At 46.3% G+C, this 17,580-nt stretch overlaps 1 protein-coding gene across 2 annotated transcripts in view; it reads right to left on the bottom strand.

Moving 5' to 3' along the window:
• Positions 1-16,142, bottom strand: part of Cd80 (CD80 molecule) — a 40,446-nt gene extending 24,304 nt beyond the window's left edge. The window contains exon 1 of one of the 2 annotated variants that reach the window (XM_076548851.1): positions 16,051-16,142. Coding sequence is in view for 1 of the 2 variants with exons in the window: in XM_006975742.4 (XP_006975804.1) it covers positions 14,576-14,678 (103 nt within the window). In the remaining variant the exon portion in view is untranslated. Of the gene's footprint in view, positions 1-14,575; positions 14,701-16,050 lie in introns of those variants that run through there. The other variant, XM_006975742.4, reaches the window with a different exon arrangement.
• Positions 16,143-17,580: the final 1,438 nt, after the last annotated feature.

Below are 17,580 nucleotides of genomic sequence, written 5' to 3'. Positions count from 1 at the left end.
AGCCCAGCCAAGTGCAGACCATCCCAGACACCTGGTAACCTTGTACATGGTCCAGCCATCCCCTAATGCAGCCCTGCTGTGTAAAGCAAACTCAGATTTCACTAGGAAACCTCTGTGGGCTCCCACAGGGTATATAAGCTGTAAGGGAAAAAATAAAGTTAGTTAGAAGGAAGACATCAAGAGAGATAAAAAGGATACATCTGGACTGGGGTAAGAAAAGAAAGAACTGATAGAAAAGATGATAAGGGCCGGGCGGTGAGGGCGCACGCCTTTAATCCCAGCACTCGGGAGGCAGAGCCAGGCGGATCTCTGTGAGTTCGAGGCCAGCCTGGGCTACCAAGTGAGCTCCAGGAAAGGCACAAAGCTACACAGAGAAACCCTGTCTCAAAAAACCAAAAAAAAAAAAAAGAAAAAGAAAAAAAGAAAAAAAAGAAAAGAAAAGATGATAAGAGTGTATGTGTGTATTTCCCCTTTTCGACAGCCCCAGAGAGTTAAGCTTAGCCCCCTCTTCACAGGCCCCACAGAATTAAGTTTTACTCCCTCAGATAGAAAAGTCAAGTTGAAAGACAGTCCACCAACTCTGTTGGGTCACCCTCAATCCCTGAGCTGTGAGAGGCTGGTCCTCAGGGCAGCAGTACTTCGTAGTCCTTCTTTGAATGAGAACAATTAATTGCAAGTTCACCTATTCCCTTGACCTGGTCTTTGGGATAGAGGTCATAGCACTTTACAGAGACTTTGAGATGTTTCGGAAGCTCAGGGCAGAGGAGACTATGATTCTATGGCCTGTGGCTCTTCATCATGAAGAATAAGGGAAGCAGTTAAGAGAAAATACAAATTTAAAAGGGCCTTATTCTAAATAGGTGATACAACTGAACATCCTTATTCTTGTCCACATTAGTGAATTGGCCTAGTCTCCAAAATTATTTACATTTTCTTTGGGGTGTGGCAGGGTCTTGCTATGTATCTCTGCGTGGCCTCAAACTGATGGCAATCCTTTTGCCTCAACTTCATAAGTACTAGGATTACAGAAATGTACCGTCATGCACAGCTCCAAAATTTATTTAGAACCCAGAATCAATACTTGTAGGATTTTAGACATGGACAGAACAGCAAATCATGTGAATGCCAGACATTCCCAACAGTGGTAAAATAAACCATGATGTTCTGTCATCTTACTTCAGCCTTCACACTGCAACAAGGACCCTTTTGTCTGATTTCAGTCTACTTAGTGCCATACTTTGCACATAACATGACTCTGTCTCAAAAAAAAAAAAAAACACCCAACCAAACAAGAAACCCTACCCAATGGAACTTTCCCTTTCATTTCTTCTAGAGCCCTTTCCCCGTGTTGTACACACACACACACTAAGTTGCACAGAACTGCATTTTGTTTTGTTGTTTGAGACAAGGTCTCCCTAGGTAGCTCAGGTTGACCATCTCATTCTCCTGCCTCAGCTGGAGTTATTCCTTCCTGAATTCTGGGGAAGGTGTAAGTTGCCATACCGGGTTTTGAGTGTTCTCATTTTCCTACATTTTTTGATGTGGGAGAACAAAGGCCACTAAACCCACCTCTAGATTAGAGAATGACTCAGAGGGAGAGCTGGGATGCTACTTTTATATAAATCTTCTGATTATGCAGCCTAAAGTGAACCCAGTATTCTTGCAGCAACCTTATACATTGGATACCTATTACCACAATGGCAAATAAACTGCCATTTCTTTACCATACATATAACTTAGTTAAGCATCCTGGAATGGTGATGTCACTACAGAGAATTGCCCTGATTCTTCCTTTCTCCCACACATCATATGATAACAAATGGTGTGCATTCTAATGTATGGAAAAGGCACTTACTCATTTTACACACAGATCCTAATGTCTGTGGATGAGAGTCACACGCAGGGACACCCAATCCTCCAGGCCCATGAGAAGGCAGGTGGTTTTTAAGAGACCCTAATGAAAGTGCAGGTTAAACAATCTGCTGTGCCCCAAAAGAATATGGAGGACAAAGTTGAGGACTGTGAAGCCTGAGAGGCACTACCAACATTTGTTCTTTCTGTAGCCTATTTTACAGATGAGGAAACTAGGCCAAGGAAAAGGCACTGCCCCAGTTTTATGTTTTATGTGTTTCTCTCTTTTCTCTCTCTCTTCTCTCTCTCTCTCTCTCTCTCTCTCTCTCTCTCTCTCTCTCTCTCTCTCTCTCTCTCTCTCTCCTCTCTCTCTCTCTCTCTTACATTTTTAAAAAAGATTTTATTTCTTTATTATGTATAGTGTTCTACCTGCATGTATGCCTGCAGGCCAGAAGAGGGCATCAGATCTCATTACGGATGGTTGTGAGCCACATGGTTGCTGGGAATTGAACTTAAAACCTCTGGAAGAGCAGCCAGTGCTCTTAACCTCTGAGCCATCTCTCCAGCCCCCATATGTACTTCTTACTGGCCCAGACTTTTAAGGCCACTCTCTTATTTATGGCTGCAATCATTAGTGTTAGTTGTCAACTTGACAGACTCTTAGATTGCCTAAGAGACCAGTGTCAGCTCCCAAAGAACCTCAGGACAAATGGCTAACTGTGGTGCCTACTTAACATAGCCATGTTGGCCCCCAGGCTCTCTGGGCATTGCAAGTACTGTTACAGAGTCCTGGCTCCTCTCTGCTCTTCTCACCCCCGCCCCTACCCTAAACCTCTCCAGTTCCTGAGCTTCCCTTCCCTTCTCCTCCCTTCCTTTCTTTTCCCTTCCCCCAGCTTCTAACTCCTATGCGACCCAGGCGTTTCAGCCACAAACTGTCTTGGTCCTTGGTCTCTTGGTCCTTCTTCCTCTCCTGGTTCTCTCTTGTCCCTCTCTCTTCTCTTCCTCTCTTGACCTCCCTACCCTCTCTCCTCTCATGGTCTGCTCTATTCTCCTGGCCATGTTCAATCCACTACTCTCTCTGTCTCTCTCTCTGCTCTGGATGCTTCCAGATGCCTCTGCATGTACTCTCCCTCATATCTACAATAAAAAACCTTCTTCTCAACCATACCTTGGAGTGGTCATGTCCTCATTTTTTTTTCATTCATTTGGCATGCCTATGGGGAATTACCCCTGATTTCATCGAGGCGGGAAGACCTGCCCACTGTGGGCGGCACCATTTCTTAAGCTGGGTCCTAGGTAGTATAAAGAGAGAGCTGATCACAAGCATTCCTACTCTCTCTCTTCACCGGGATGCAGTGTGACCAGCTGCTTCCTGCTGTGACGCCCTTGCCGTGACGGACTATTCCCTGAAACGGTAAGGGCAGAACAAACCATTCCTCCCTGAAGTTATTTTTGTCTGGCCATTTTATTAGAGTGACGGGAAAAGAAACCAAGATGACTGCTCCCCCCAGTTTTACCATTCAATTCCAGAATAACTAAGCCAACACTGCATCGCTCCATCCTGGCCCTATCACTGAGCTCTTCCACTTTAAGAAAGAATCTTGCGATGGACCAGCAGGAAAAGGCCACTGCTAACCAACCTGACATCCTGAGTTTGATCCTTGGCGCCCATGTGTTGAAAGGAGAGGACTAACTTCTGCAAGTTGCCCTTTGACCTCTACACAAGTACCATGGGTGGGCCTACAAATAAATAAGTAAGTAAACAATAAAAATAAAGAGGCGGGCTGGAGAGATGGCTCAGCAGTTAAGAGTAGTGGCTGCTCTTCCAGAAGTCCTGAGTTCAATTCCCAGCAACCACATGGTGGCTCACAACCATCTGTATTGAGATCTGATGCCCTCTTCTGGCCTGCAGTCATATATGCTGTATACATAATAAATAAAGAAAAAAAGAGATTCATAAAAATAAAGAGGCCTAGGTGGCTGTAACCCCAACACTTGGGAGGTAGAAGTAGGAAGACCAGGAGTTCAAGGTTATCTTGGCTACACAGAGAGTCTGAGGTCAGCTTACACTGCTGGAGACATTGTTTCTAATGAACAAACCTAAGAAACCAACAAAATAAAAAAAGAAAGAGTCCCTTTCTTTCCCGGCTTCACCTGACCTCATGGTTTCAGGCTGGAATGACTCACGGCACCACCACAGGACAAGGGCAAGGCCTGCGCTTGTGAGCTGTGTCTGCCCTCTCAGCTACCTGACGGCCCTTCCTTCCATCCCATCCTTCTCTTGGCTTTCTATACTCTGGACCTGCAGTTATCCTACAGCTTGGACTTGCTAAGTGGGTTCCATTTGAAAACTCGGTCCCCAGGGCTGGAGAGATGGTTCAGCCATTAAGAGCCCTGGCTGTTCTCCCAGAGGACCTCTCTCCAATGATCAGCACCTACAAGGTGATTCGTAGCCATCTGTAACTCCAGTTCTAGGGGCTCTGGCACTTTCTTCTGGTCTCTGTGGGTACCAGGCACACATACAGTACATGACACACACATGCTTGTAAAAACCTATACACATAAAACAAACAAAAAATAAATCAGACACATTTCCTCATCAATATATTTCCCCTCCCCCTAAACCAACCTTCCGGTGTCTAAACTCCAACTCATTAGTTCCTAGCAAATGTCAATACCACAGAATTCCTCAGTAGATTAGACCTCTGGGTTATGACTCAGGGGCAGTGTCCTTCTAAAGCCAAAGTTCTCAGTCCCCCCACCCAGTGCCATCATTGGCATCTACCCTGCCTTGGGCCTCTAGAGCCACAAAGATGCCCTTGGGGAAAGCCCAGGTGTGCGGCATTAGTTCCAGGCCCCTGTCTCTTGGAAAGCAACATCTGGGGCAATAACACCTTCCTAGCACACCGGCCATCATGTGAGGCAGCTGAGCTCTCTCTCAGGCTCCCCTTTCGGCAACTTTGCTGAATGTCTCCAGTTCCTACTCTAGCGTGGTAACTGACAGAAGTGAAAAGATAAGCCTAAAGGGAGCTCTGATAGCGAAAGATCAAGCTATGACCTGGACACATTCGGGGATACAGGAAAACTAAGAGATGTAACAGAGTGTAGACTATGTTTTCTCATTGACTTCAACTCTAGCCTCAGCTTAGCTACCTGCCGATATATCTGTCTTCTCACCTGTAAAAGGTGCCCATTCCAGAGCACTGCAAAAGTAAATTCAATCAAATGATGTAAACAGGAGGGACCCTGGGATAGCAAGTCTTCTGCAGGAGTGTTTGCTCTCGCTCTGCCTGCCCCAAATCTTACCCTCTAGTTACTTTAATCTCACTTGTAAGGATTATGTCCTTAATTATGTCACCAGCCTGCGACAGCATCCGGCATCCCAGCCTAAAAGCAGGCGTGCCCTCTGTGCATCCCCCCCCCCCATTCTCTCATTCTCTCATTCCATTCTCTTGCCTCCGCGACGGTCTCTCTGTTTCTCTCTCTCTCTCTCTCTCTCTCTCTCTCTCTCTCTCTCTCTCTCTCTCTCTCTCTCTCCCAATAAAGCTCTAGAAAGGTAACTATGGCTCAAGACTCTTCCGTCACTGATACATCCAGCACTCTGCTTAACCAACATCACTCAGGGATCCTACCAGCTGTATAGAAGTCTGGTCTTGCCTGAACCTGATGGACACCATGACACAAAACAGCTAATTTATCTGGTGTAATTTCCTCTCCCCAGAACTGCTTGTTCCTGCCCTACAGAATGCAATATATCCAGCCGATTTTGACATCCGGTGACCCAAACAAGAGAGAAATCATAACCAAAAGCAAAACTGTCTCGTTTCAATGGCGGTTCCTGAGGAGTTTTTGTACAGTCACATGAAGAGAAGCATGGATGTCTCTCTCTAAAAGTCATGGCCCCTTGTCAATGGGCTGCTCTCCATTTCTGTCTGAGCCCCACCCACCCATCACACCCCAATGCTGAAGAAGAACCAGATTGAAAAGAGGAATCAAAATTTTCCTGTGCGACCTGGAAATTCCCACAGAAGCCAGGTTTGCACTCTCATGCTGAGCGATGAGAAAATGGAAGAAGCGTCTTGGAAGGCTTTCTTCTGTGTTGGTGACTCTGGGGGCCCAGGCCTTATTGGATCTCTGAGTTTGTCGGGTGTGCCACGCCCCAGACAAAGCAAGAGTTAGGACACCATACTTAACTCTCCTCACCCTGCCTAGGATAGGAGAGAAGGCAGCATCTTCCAGAGGAGGTCCACATGGTCCAGGGCTCATGTCACTCTGGGCTGGTGTTTCCTACTCAGAAAGCCTTCCCCTGTTCCTCCCAGACAGTCCCTTCTAACATCACAGATCTAGCCACACCTTAGGCTCTGACCCTGATATGTCTGTCTTCCATCTTTTTGTTTGGTTTTGGTTTTGGTTTTTGAAATGAGGTATATCCCTACGTGTCCTTTATCTGGCCTGAATACTGTGATTACACATATATATGACTACGCGTGGCTTTGTCTTAAGTCTTGCTCCATCCAGCTGATACAGGTTACACATGGGATACAAACACACACACACACACACACACACACACACACACACACACACACACACACATATAAATTGTGGCAAGCCACAAGAATATGTTATAAGGAGTCCAGCTGCATATTAAAGCTATACCTTGACCAGGCCAAGGGTCAGTCAAGTGGGAAGCCATGCAGTATGGACTATTCGGTGTTCCACAGCGTAATATTCAGCTGTGCCTTGTTATGAATATCTTGTACTCACAATTCCCATAGAATGTGTGGAAGACACGCTAGCAGGAGGTGCATAGCTTTGTTTCTTGTGCAAATGAAGCTCAGACCATCTCCTTGCCTTGAGGCCTAGTAGCTCTCCAGAGCAATTGACTGAGAACAAAAGAGGTTTTTACATATCAAGGTGGAAAGTAGGGTGGAGCAACATTCCTGAGGATGGCCATGGGAAGAAGAAACAGGCATTTGTTGTTGTTGTTGTTGTTTTTTGTTTGTTTTGTTTTGTTTTTTTTTTTTGGTAGAAGCAGCCAGAATGGCATGACCAGGGAGAAGGGAAGAACACAGAGGTTTGGTAGATGGTAAGGCAGAACTCTTGTAGAGTTCATCAGAGCCAGGAGTAGAGAGCAAGTAGAGATGGAGAGTGAAGAAACAGAGGACGAAGTTGAGGCTGGATGTGTAAGAGCTTAGTTGTTAGCAGGACTATGGGAGGGCAGTAAATGAGGAGACAAAAAGGAACTGAGTGTCAGGGCGGAACGGAAGCTCTGTAGACAGGATTTCATCCCAGAGAAATGAAGTAGATGGATAAAGAGCTTGATGTATCTAGATGTTTTCCTGCCGTGAATGTCTGACGGAGCTGTAGCTATATAGACAAAATTTTGTCTTAGAGGAATAAAGTTAACAGACAGAAGAGCGTAGTGTACGTAGATTTTTTTTTTCCCCCTCAGATATCCCATACCGGATGTAGCATCTTCCCCGGACTCTGGGCAATCCATAATAAATGACATGCAAGTCCATATGTGAAGCTCAGCCTGCTTTTCATTGCCACATCTGCAGGGTTGAGAATGGGGCCCAGCCTAGAAGGTACGAAGCGGGTACTTGCTGAATGCAGAGCTAAGTAGTAGGGACTTAGATGACCACAAGTTGCAAGTATAACCTTGAAAAACTAGGTAAATCTCCTTGGGCCTCAGGCTCACTTCTGCAGCGTGGGTGTGCTATCTTCCCCACGGTACACAATTTCCACAGCGACCCTAGGACGGAAGCAAGGTGCTTTGTTAACCGTGCCGCGGTACAATTTTTAAACACGGAATTTTACATCTTGTTTTATTTTTTATTTATGTGCGTGAGTGAATGGATGGATACATGCCGTAGGTGTGGAGGTCAGGGGACAAATCTCAGGAATTGGTTCTCTCCCTTTACTGTTGACTGTGGGGATCAAACTAGGGTTGTGAGGCCTACACAAGTGTTTACCTTCAGAGTCATCGCCCCAGCTTTAATACAGATGTTGGTAGGCTGCTCTAACAACCCTACCACATCCTGCTCTGCTGAACCACACCCAGAATGGAACTGTAGAAACTGACTTGTGGTCTGAATGGAAGGCCCACAGCTGACTTGGGGTGCGCATCACGCCCCTTTTAGACATCAGCAGCTGGACCGAGCTGAGGCTATGAAAGGGATTGGGCAGAAATAGGAGGCAATTCTGTTCACTTCTGTACTTCTGTGACACAAGCTAGAGTCATCAGAGGAAGGAGCCTCGGTGGACAAAATGCCTCCTCCGTGAGATCCAGCTGTAAGGCATTTCCTCAATTAGTGATCAATGGGGGAGGGCTTAACCCATGGTGGGTGGTACCATCCCTGGGCTGCTGGTCCTGGGTTCTATAAAAAAAAGCAGGCTGAGCAACCCAGGAAAAGCAAGTCAGTAAGCAGCTCCCCTCCATGGCCTCTGCATCAGCTCCTGCTTCCAGAATCCTGCCCTGTTTTGGGTTCCTGTCCTGACTTCCTTTAGTGATGAACAGCAATGCTGAAGTGTAAGCTAAATAAGCCCTTCCCTTCCCAACTTGCTCTTTGGTCATGGTGTTTTGTCGCAGCAATAGTAACCCTAAGACAACTTCTAATGAATATGTGTACACTGTTCCTCTGGGTGGTAAACTGAGGACACTTAGCAGTTAGTCTTAGCCCTTGCCTTTCCTGACAAGCATTGGCATCTTCCTCCCTTACTGACTTCAACTCTCAGCCACTAGCACCCCGGGAGAGGAAGCGACTAGCCAACAGACACAAAGACTACTGGTTTTAGTAAAAGGCAAAAGATTTGTATGACCTGAAGAGAAACCAGAGTAAGACCACTGGTTTCAGACAAACCACTCATCTTTTAGGAACTCGGTCTACAGCAGTGCATTATCACCGATGAAGACAAATGGTGTTCCAATAGATACTACAACACAGATGAACCCTGAGAAGAAGCTGGACACACAGTACAGGACGCATGCTTCCACTCTGCCCGGAACAGGCATGGTCCACGAGAGGGGAAGTGGAGTAGCGGTTACTAGGAGACGAGACCAGGGCGACACGGAAGAGTGACTGCAGAAGTGTTCTAATTATGAGGTGACAAAAATACTCTGAAACTTCAGAGTAGTTAGAGCTTCATAGCAACACCAGACGCTAAAACCCAGCGAACTATTCACTTTAAAATGACAAATTTTAAAGCCCTTCAGATAATTTAAGTTTCTATTTACTTATTTATTTTTTTTGGTATTATGATTGGCTTACAGCTTAGGGGCTACATAGCTCTTTCTTTTTAAGAGTGCCATCAGCCAGCCTCGGTGGCTTACGCCTTTTATCCCACCACCACTTGGAGGCAGAGGCAGGTCAACTTGGACTGTGTACTGGGTTCCAGGCCAGCCAGAGCTACATAATGGGACCTTGTCTCAAAAAAGAAAAAAAAAAAAAAAAAAAAGCCCAAAGAATACACACTTTTATATTTTTCAGAAAAGGGTGTTTTGGATAAAAGTAAGAAAATAATTTTTAAAAAGTAGTAAAATAAAAGCCAATGAGATGGCTCCATGGGTAAAGGCATTTGATTTAACCCTGATAACGTGAGTTCCATCCCCAGACCCACGTGGTGGAGAGAACTAAATCCTGCAAGTTTTCCTTTGGTTTCCAATGAGAGCTCTCTCTCTCTCACACACACACACACACACACACACACACACACATACACACACACACACACGAATTAACTTTGGAAAGAATGAAAGGGAGAAAAACATAAATATTACCTATCATCCTAACAGCTGGAGATGTTAATGTCAACACTCAGGTTCACGGCTATACCACACCAAACGTGCCCCATTTCTTCTGATCTCGGAAGCTAAGCAGGGTTGGGTCTGGTTAGTGTGTGGATGGGAGACTGGTGTTTGTTCACAGTCTTTTCTGTGGAAGCGATATTATGGGGCACTTCTAAGCTTTTCGTTAAGCGCATACCACAGGTCTGATGTTCGGCCTGTGCAGAGTTCCAGCAGCACAGCAAAGATGCTGTGTGCTGGCACACAAGCCATTAGAAGACTTCATTCTTGCCCCTGACTTTCCCTTCAGTTTAGATACAGCCCCTCATAGTGTGTAAAAATCAGATCTTTATTTTTTCTCTTAAATTCTAAATTATTAGAACGTTGAGATTTGGACTACTGTTATCAGGGTAACAAATGATGGTAATTCTTTTTTTTTTTTTTTTTTTTTTTTTTTGAGACAGGGTTTCTCTGTGTTGTTTTGGTGCCTGTCCTGGATCTCGCTCAGTAGCCCAGGCTGGCCTCGAACTCACAGAGATCTGCCTGGCTCTGCCTCCCGAGTGCTGTGATTAAAAGCCTGCGCCACTACCACCTGGCAATGGTAACTCTTGAGATGTGCTGGCCAGTTGTGTTCGGGCAGCAGGGTGTGGGTGGGAAGTTGCTACTTGTGACACCTTGAGGATGCTTGCTTTTTCTCTACCTCAGAGCTCCTAATGCATTTCTATCCAGCTTCCTCAGGAAGCTTTTCCCCAGCCCTCAGGGCTGAGCCATCTTGAAAGGATCCCAGTCCCGAAGGAAAGGTTCCCCACTTATGCTTCCCTGATGGTTGCTTCTTAGCTTCTCAGTTTCTGGAATACAGCCATGTGTTTCTGCCTCAAGAGACCATGCCTGAAACCTGATGGTGGAGAGGATGTGGCTGGGTCCTGTCTTAAGAAAGAAAGAGGTCCGCTTGCCCTGGAAGCCAATGGCTGGAGAGTAGTAGGGGAGAGGGGACCATGCCACCAGGGTGTGGCTTCCTGACCGGAGGCAGGCTTGAAGGTGTGGCACATCCACAGCCCCCAAACTGCCCTCCATCATCTTACTTCCACCTTACACCATCCTGACCGCAGGGACGAAAGGCCGCTCAGACCCTCACCAAAACCTGCCAAGCCCTCACCGGCTTCCTATTACTCATGTCTCAGTCCATCCTTTCCCCTCGGACCCCTTTCTCTCCATCAAAACCATCCCATCGCCGCCGCTGCATGCATCTGGCCCCAGAAGCAGCCTCCTGTTGGGGTTTGCACAATGACTGTGACTGCCCTAGGAGCCATTCCTCACTCTTCAGCGACTCAAGACTTCTGTGTGTTTCTCAGTCTTAGGAACTGAATGCAGAGTCTCACATGTGCTAGGCTAGCTAGCGCATTGGGCGGTCTCTGCAGCCTGCCCCCCCCCCCCTTTTCGTTTTGTTTTTAAGACATAGACTCTTGAAGTTCAGGCTGGTCTCAACCTCACCGTGTCCTTGAGAGTAACACTGAATTTCTCATCTTCCTGCCCATCCCTCCAAAGGGCTGACGTCACAAGCATGTGCCGCCGTGCCCAGTTTATACCTTACTAGAGATGGAGCCGAGAGCCGTGTGGATGCTGGGCAAGCGCTCTACCCACCAGGCTATATTCCAGTCCATGCTTTGTATTTTAAGACAGGGTCTCACTAAGCTCTCCTTGCTAGCCTTGAATTCACTTTATAGCCCAGGGAGGCCTTGAATTTTGTTTGTTTGTTTGTTTTGTTTTTCAAGACAGGGTTTCTCTGTGTAACAGCTCTGGCTGTCCTAGAACTCTCCTTGTAGACCAGGTTAGCCTCGAGCTCACAGAGATCTGCCTGCTTCTGCCTCCCAAGTGCTAGGATCAAAGGCATGTGCTACTACTGACACCCCCCCCCCCAAGGCCTTGAATTTTTGATCCTCCTGCCTCAACCTCCAGAGTAGCTAGGATTACTGGCACCAGCGTTAACATGTCTGGCTTCCTGCTTTTCTCTGAATATTATTTACATACAGACTTACTTCTTAAATATGGCTGTATAGTCAATCCACCAACCTCAACATCACCTGGATGATTGTTAGAAAAGCAGATTCTTGGGCCCTGGTCCAGACCCACCTAAGCAGAAGCAGCATTTTAAAGTACAGGTTTAAACTGGGCATGGTAGCTCACATACATAATCCTTGTTGCCCTGGAGGCTGAGGTGGGAGTTGGAGGCAAGCCTGAGCAACATACTGAATTACAGGCCAGCTTGGGCTACAAAGTGAGAGCCTGACTCTAAACACCAAAACCTAAGAGATCTTGAAAGTATTTTTCAGAGCAGTCTTAGGTTCCCAGCAGAACCAGGTGGACAAACATGAAACATGAAGGATGCCCACAGACCAGTCCTGTCTTCACCTTTGAGCTTCCTCTATCATCAACATCCCACGCCACGGTGACACATTTGTCACACTCCATGAACCTGTGCTGACACATCCTCCTCACCCACAGTCATGGTTCAGCATTCTCCCCGGGAGGTGTGCTTTCTATGGGTTTGCAATGGCTACGCTTAATAGACATATCATTATAGTATTATACAAAATAGTTTCACTTCTCTGAAAAATCCCCAGAACCAAACACTGCCTTTTAACATCCCCCAGGTAATAATATGCATAATTAATGTATGGGACAGTGCCATCTCCCCCTCCCGGTGCAGTATGAATAACGTTCAGGTTCCCGATGGTGACCTGAAAGTCCAGGTCCTAGGCTTGGCTCCCTTCCAGTTCTCCTCTATCCACCACTGTCTGTCTGCAGGTCCTCAGCAGGTGAAATGGTGCCTCGGAACAATACCTTTTCTACGAAGTTCTCATCTCTGTGGTAGTCACATATTTAGTGCTATGATTAATCAGATTGCTCATCTTCTTCCTTCCAGTGACTCTAAATTCCACGAATGAAAGAGCTCAGAATTTGTTCCCAGGACCAATAAACACTTCTTGTACCCAGGGGTAGATGTTTAAAAAGAGTGAGCTAGACAGCTATGGCATAGCTCAATTGGCAAAGTGCTTGTCTGGAATGCCCTCTGTTGGATCTCTAATATTGCATAAACTGGGCATGGTGCTGCATGTCCAGTACTTAGGAGATGGAGGCAGGAGGACCAAGAGTTCAAAGTCATCCTCTGTTACCTAATGAGTTAAAGGCCAGCCTAGGGTACATGAGATTGCCTTAAAAGGGGAGAGGGGAAACTTGTGCTGGTGTTTTTCACTGTGGTACCCTGCCCAGAATCCTTCTTTGCCCCCATCAGGTCCTCCAGTGACCCTGTTCCCTCATTTCTCAGAACCTGGGCTTTGGTAGCTGGGATCTCCTACTTTTCATATTTCCCGTGGGGTTAGTTCCAAGGCAAACTTGTTTGAGGGCACGCATGGCAGGCTCAACTACTTCGGGATAAGGTGGACATGAAGAATAAGATGTTCACAGACGGGTTTAGAAATTGGATGCAGCGGTAAGTGCATGGTGCTTTCCTAATGGCTAAAAATGTATCGTCTATGCTCAGTTTCTGACTCTTTTTTTTTTTTTTTTTTTCTGGTGCAACTGTCATTTAAACAAGCCTTGGTTTAAATGTTGCCTGCTTTCTCTCTCTTTTTTAAGAGTTTTCCACCCCACCCATCAACTCCCAAGCCCCATTTCTGGGCGTATGTAGTTTCTCCAGAAGACCTGAGTAACCTCCAGCTTACACATGGTAACTTCCAATCACACATTTTTAACTGTGTAATTGTTGACTGCATACAGAACTCGAGCTATGAATGGGCACTTAAGTCATGGTTCTCTGGGTTCTACAACCAAATTTCCCAGCTCGGGACAGAAAATTTGAAACTGCTACTACGGGAGCAGGTGGCCTGCGCACCCTCATCCTCTTCCCTTCCCCTCTGCTCATCTCTCATGCTCTTAGATATTCGGGGCAGGATTTTAGGTGAACGGCTTTACATCAGGGCGGCTGAGAGTCCAGTTTCTGCATTGCTGTGTGGTACTCTAGCTCCCTCCTTGTTTGTGAGAAACAGTTTATATTCTACTCCTTAGAAAGCAGATCTTCTGCTTCCTGAACTGAAAAAAAGTCCCATGGTCCAGCTACCCCTTTAAAAAAAAAAGGTCACGCAGGACCCGGTGGATGACAGTTCCCAAGCAAACCATGACCTGCATGGAGCCCCCAGCCCTTGATAGTGCCCAAAGTCCAGCATCCTTAAGATAACATGCATAGAAACAGAATCACCTTGAGAACAAAATACTCTTTGAAGAACACATATGAAATACACAGCCAGTTAGAAATAACAACAACAACAAAAAATCATTTTGTACTAACTCCCAGCTGCTCGATGCCAGTGTTGACACACTGAAAGAAAGCAAAGCTTAAGAAGAAACATTAAGAGAAAGATTTCACACGAGGAAGATGACATTTCTCAACTACCCGCCTTCCCCCGAGTGGAAAAGGTCATCGTCGGCTGGTCTTAGAGGTAGGCCACAACACATTAATTGAGTTGTACCGTAGAAACATACTTTGGAAACTAGAATCCCAGACCAACTCTGTTGGCACATAACGAGATGTAAATGAACATCTAATACAGATGGAGGAGGCCACAGCTCTAAGCTACTGTCTGGTTTTATGTGTCATTAAAATAATACTGTCCCCACCTCTATGTTAGAGTTGAAGCTCTTAATTTAACTTGGTTTCTGACTTGCTGTGTGACCCTCCATGTCTTTTTACCCTCTCTGAACCAGAACTTTCTTAGCTTTAAAGTGTTCTGGGAACACCCTGAAGGGTTCCTCCGGTTCTCAAAGTGAGCAGAAGAAGACGGCCACAAAGTAAGCCGAGGGAGACAGAACAGAGAACAGCGTCATCTTCCTCAAAACCCCGGCGAGCCTAAGTCAAGTTCCTGAAAGTTCCTTCCTTACCTGAAGACATTTGAAAAAGACCGAACAGCAGCACAAAGAGATGAGCGAGCCTGAGATGTGGGCACCTGGGTCGTGGTGTATCCTGCCTCAGTTGGCAACCCATAGCTTCAGATGCTTTGGATAGAAGGTGAAAGCCAAACAGAGCCTGGGCACCTCCTAGGCTCACAAAAATCGGGAAACAGAGCAGTAGAGAAGCCTGGATGGTACACACCAAGCAGGTACTGAAGACAATTCTATTGCTCCTCGGAGATGGGACAGAGTTCTCGAGTCTCCGAAGGTTGTCTTTCACACCCTGAAAAAGAAACTAGTAAGAGTCGCTCAGTTGTCTGCCGTGAGCTAGACAAGAATGAGTGAGAGTTCTTCATCTGAGTGGCCTCTAAATCAGGGTGTGGCCATGAGGGGAACTCAAAGGTGGAGGGGACTCTAGGGGAGGTGTCTTGTTCTGGCCTGTTCCGAGAACCAGCCACAGTTGGGTGAAAGGGTTCTCTGTTTGGGGGTGTGGCTAACGTTGTTAGAACACAGTGAGGCCCCCATTTCACAGACAACAACAGCAAAAAAGCAGAGACCCTTCAGTATCAGCCAATTCAAGAAAGCTTAAATCCCCGCCCTGGACACATGCACAAATGCAGAGTGATTGGCCAAAGTGTATTTGTCCAAGGCTGCATTTTAGTTAGGAAAGGACATCTTGTTATATTAATCAAGAACCTCAGATCTTAAACACAGTAAGTCCTACATGGATATCAACCAATAGAGAGATCTACTGTAAAAAGTGAAGAAAGACAAGACATAGTACAAACACTGCGTATTTAGACTATGCAGTATGATGTGAAGAGGCTTGTTGATGTTTTTTTTTTTTTTCTTCCAGTAAACGTGTCAAAATTGAGAAATGAAAATGAATGATGTCACACCTCCAACTGGCCAGATGTGTGACTCTCCTCTTTTGGAGCTATACCAGATTGTCTCCCTAGCCACACTCTACCTGGTAAGCTTGAAGAGACTTTCCCATTAGCGTTCTATTGATCAGAAAAACTCACGTTCAGCCTACAGAAAAATCTGCTAGCATCTGGGAAACGCGAAAGAATTCTGGGGGTGTTTTTCTAACCGTGTTGGAATGCCACCGCCGTGAGCCTGAGAGACCACAGGAGACTCCTGTGAGGGTAAGACACGATCATATGTTGGTTTTAAAAGCAGTGACGTTGAGGCTGAGGAGATGGCTTTGTTGGCAGAATGCCGGCCTGACATGCAGGAAGCCCCGAGTTCGATCCCCAGAGTTGTATAAACAGTGTAGGGGCACTGGAGATGTGGAGGCAGGAGGATCAGAAGTTCCACACCATCCTGGGTTACATAGCAAGTCTGAGGCCAGCCTGGGATATAGGAGAGCCCGTCTTTGGAAAAAAAAAAAAAAGTCAGGTTGGTGTTAAATTGTTTTTCCAAGGTATCCCATGGTGTAATAAATAGCAAATGTATTTACTTACTGCCTGAAGACGATTCCTTTTTCTTTTTTCTTAAAAATCAGAAGATGGGGCCCACTTACGAGCTGTTCTCTTCTTGCTGTCTTTATGACTAAAGCAGCAGGGAGGTGGAATTTCCCCTTTCCAACTTCCCTTAACTGCAGCCTTGAGGAAGCTCCTTGCTCTTTGAGAGAGTGTGACTTGGGCAAGTCGTCCAGCCAGCGGGCTGCCCTCACCACGGGGTGGGGGATAAACGAACCATGGTGATAGTTTTGGGTATCTAAGAAGAAGAAGAAGGGCAAAGGACAGTCACTGTCTCGGCCTGCACCGTGATGTATGAGCTTCCTGACCGCTTCTGCCCTGCTCTCGAGTTATGTTTTTATATTCAGAGTTACTCTTTTCCTACCCATGGGAGGACTGCTGTGGGAGCAGGCTGCCTGGCTTATACGTAGTAGGCACTTTGGGGGGCAGTGTTTTCTGTATTTGCATCTTGTCCATTCTCAAAGAGTGTGCTCCCTGAAATCACACTCACCTTACCACAGCTAGTATAGCCCAATGGTCACAATGAGAGCACCAAGGGATGGGGTGAGTCAGGCTCCAGTCTCCCCTACAACTGCTATCTGCAGCCAGTTTGACACCCTGGGAACCTAGAGATGGAATTTTGGAGGACCCATGGACAAGCAGCCAGCCAGGCCGGGCCGTGAATCTCTTTGCACACGTAGACGCAGGCAGACCCTTGACTGCGCCTGCCGTTTTCACGGTTGGCTTCTGACCCACCCAGACCTCCTCTGCTGCCTCGACAAGACAACAGGTTCTCTTAACTTGCATGTTGCCTTGGAAGTTCTGTGCCCAAGCGTGCGGAGGAACCTTAATTGCAGGGAAGTCGGTGTCTGTGGGGCTACCCTTGACCAAAGGAGCTGAGAATAGGTAGGTAGCTGCTTCCACATTTGTCTCCCAGGTGGAAGTTCTTAAGGCCTTTCACGGGACTCCCAGAAGGTCCTGGGGGATGGATTAACCACTATCTCCCCCCCCCCCCCCCCCCCCCCCCGGAGCTGAGGACCGAACCCAGGGCCTTGTGCTTGCTAGGCAAGCGCTCTACCACTGAGCTAAATCCCCAACCCCAACCACTGTCTTTATTAGCCATCAATTTGTTAAGTTTTTTTTTTTTTGTTGTTGTTGTATTGGATCTCATCTCTCTTCTTTACTCTTTATTCATTTCAAGTTTCTTAATTTTCACTCGGGTTCTTTGTCTCTAGCATAGCTTTGCAGAGAACCCAGAATAAGACGGCAGGAGTCCGAGTATGTTAGAGACACGTGGTTTTCCTTCTCAAGTAGGGGCGTTTATAGAGGGGAAAAATGATAGTAGTTATGGTGCATGAGTGTGGCTACATGGAGAATATGGTATAGAAATGTCTAAAATAATGACTTAATGTTACTATGAGACAAAGTTTTTCTGACAAAAAATATCTCAATTTAAGTTACTATCTATCTTCTATCTTTTTCAGTGTTACTGAAGGCACTGTAATCTGTTTAACTAAAAGACTGATAGAGAAG

Source organism: Peromyscus maniculatus, chromosome 12 (genome assembly GCF_049852395.1).
Source record: "Peromyscus maniculatus bairdii isolate BWxNUB_F1_BW_parent chromosome 12, HU_Pman_BW_mat_3.1, whole genome shotgun sequence".
Classification (NCBI taxonomy): domain Eukaryota; kingdom Metazoa; phylum Chordata; class Mammalia; order Rodentia; family Cricetidae; genus Peromyscus; species Peromyscus maniculatus.
This window is presented reverse-complemented; position numbering and strand designations above follow the sequence as displayed.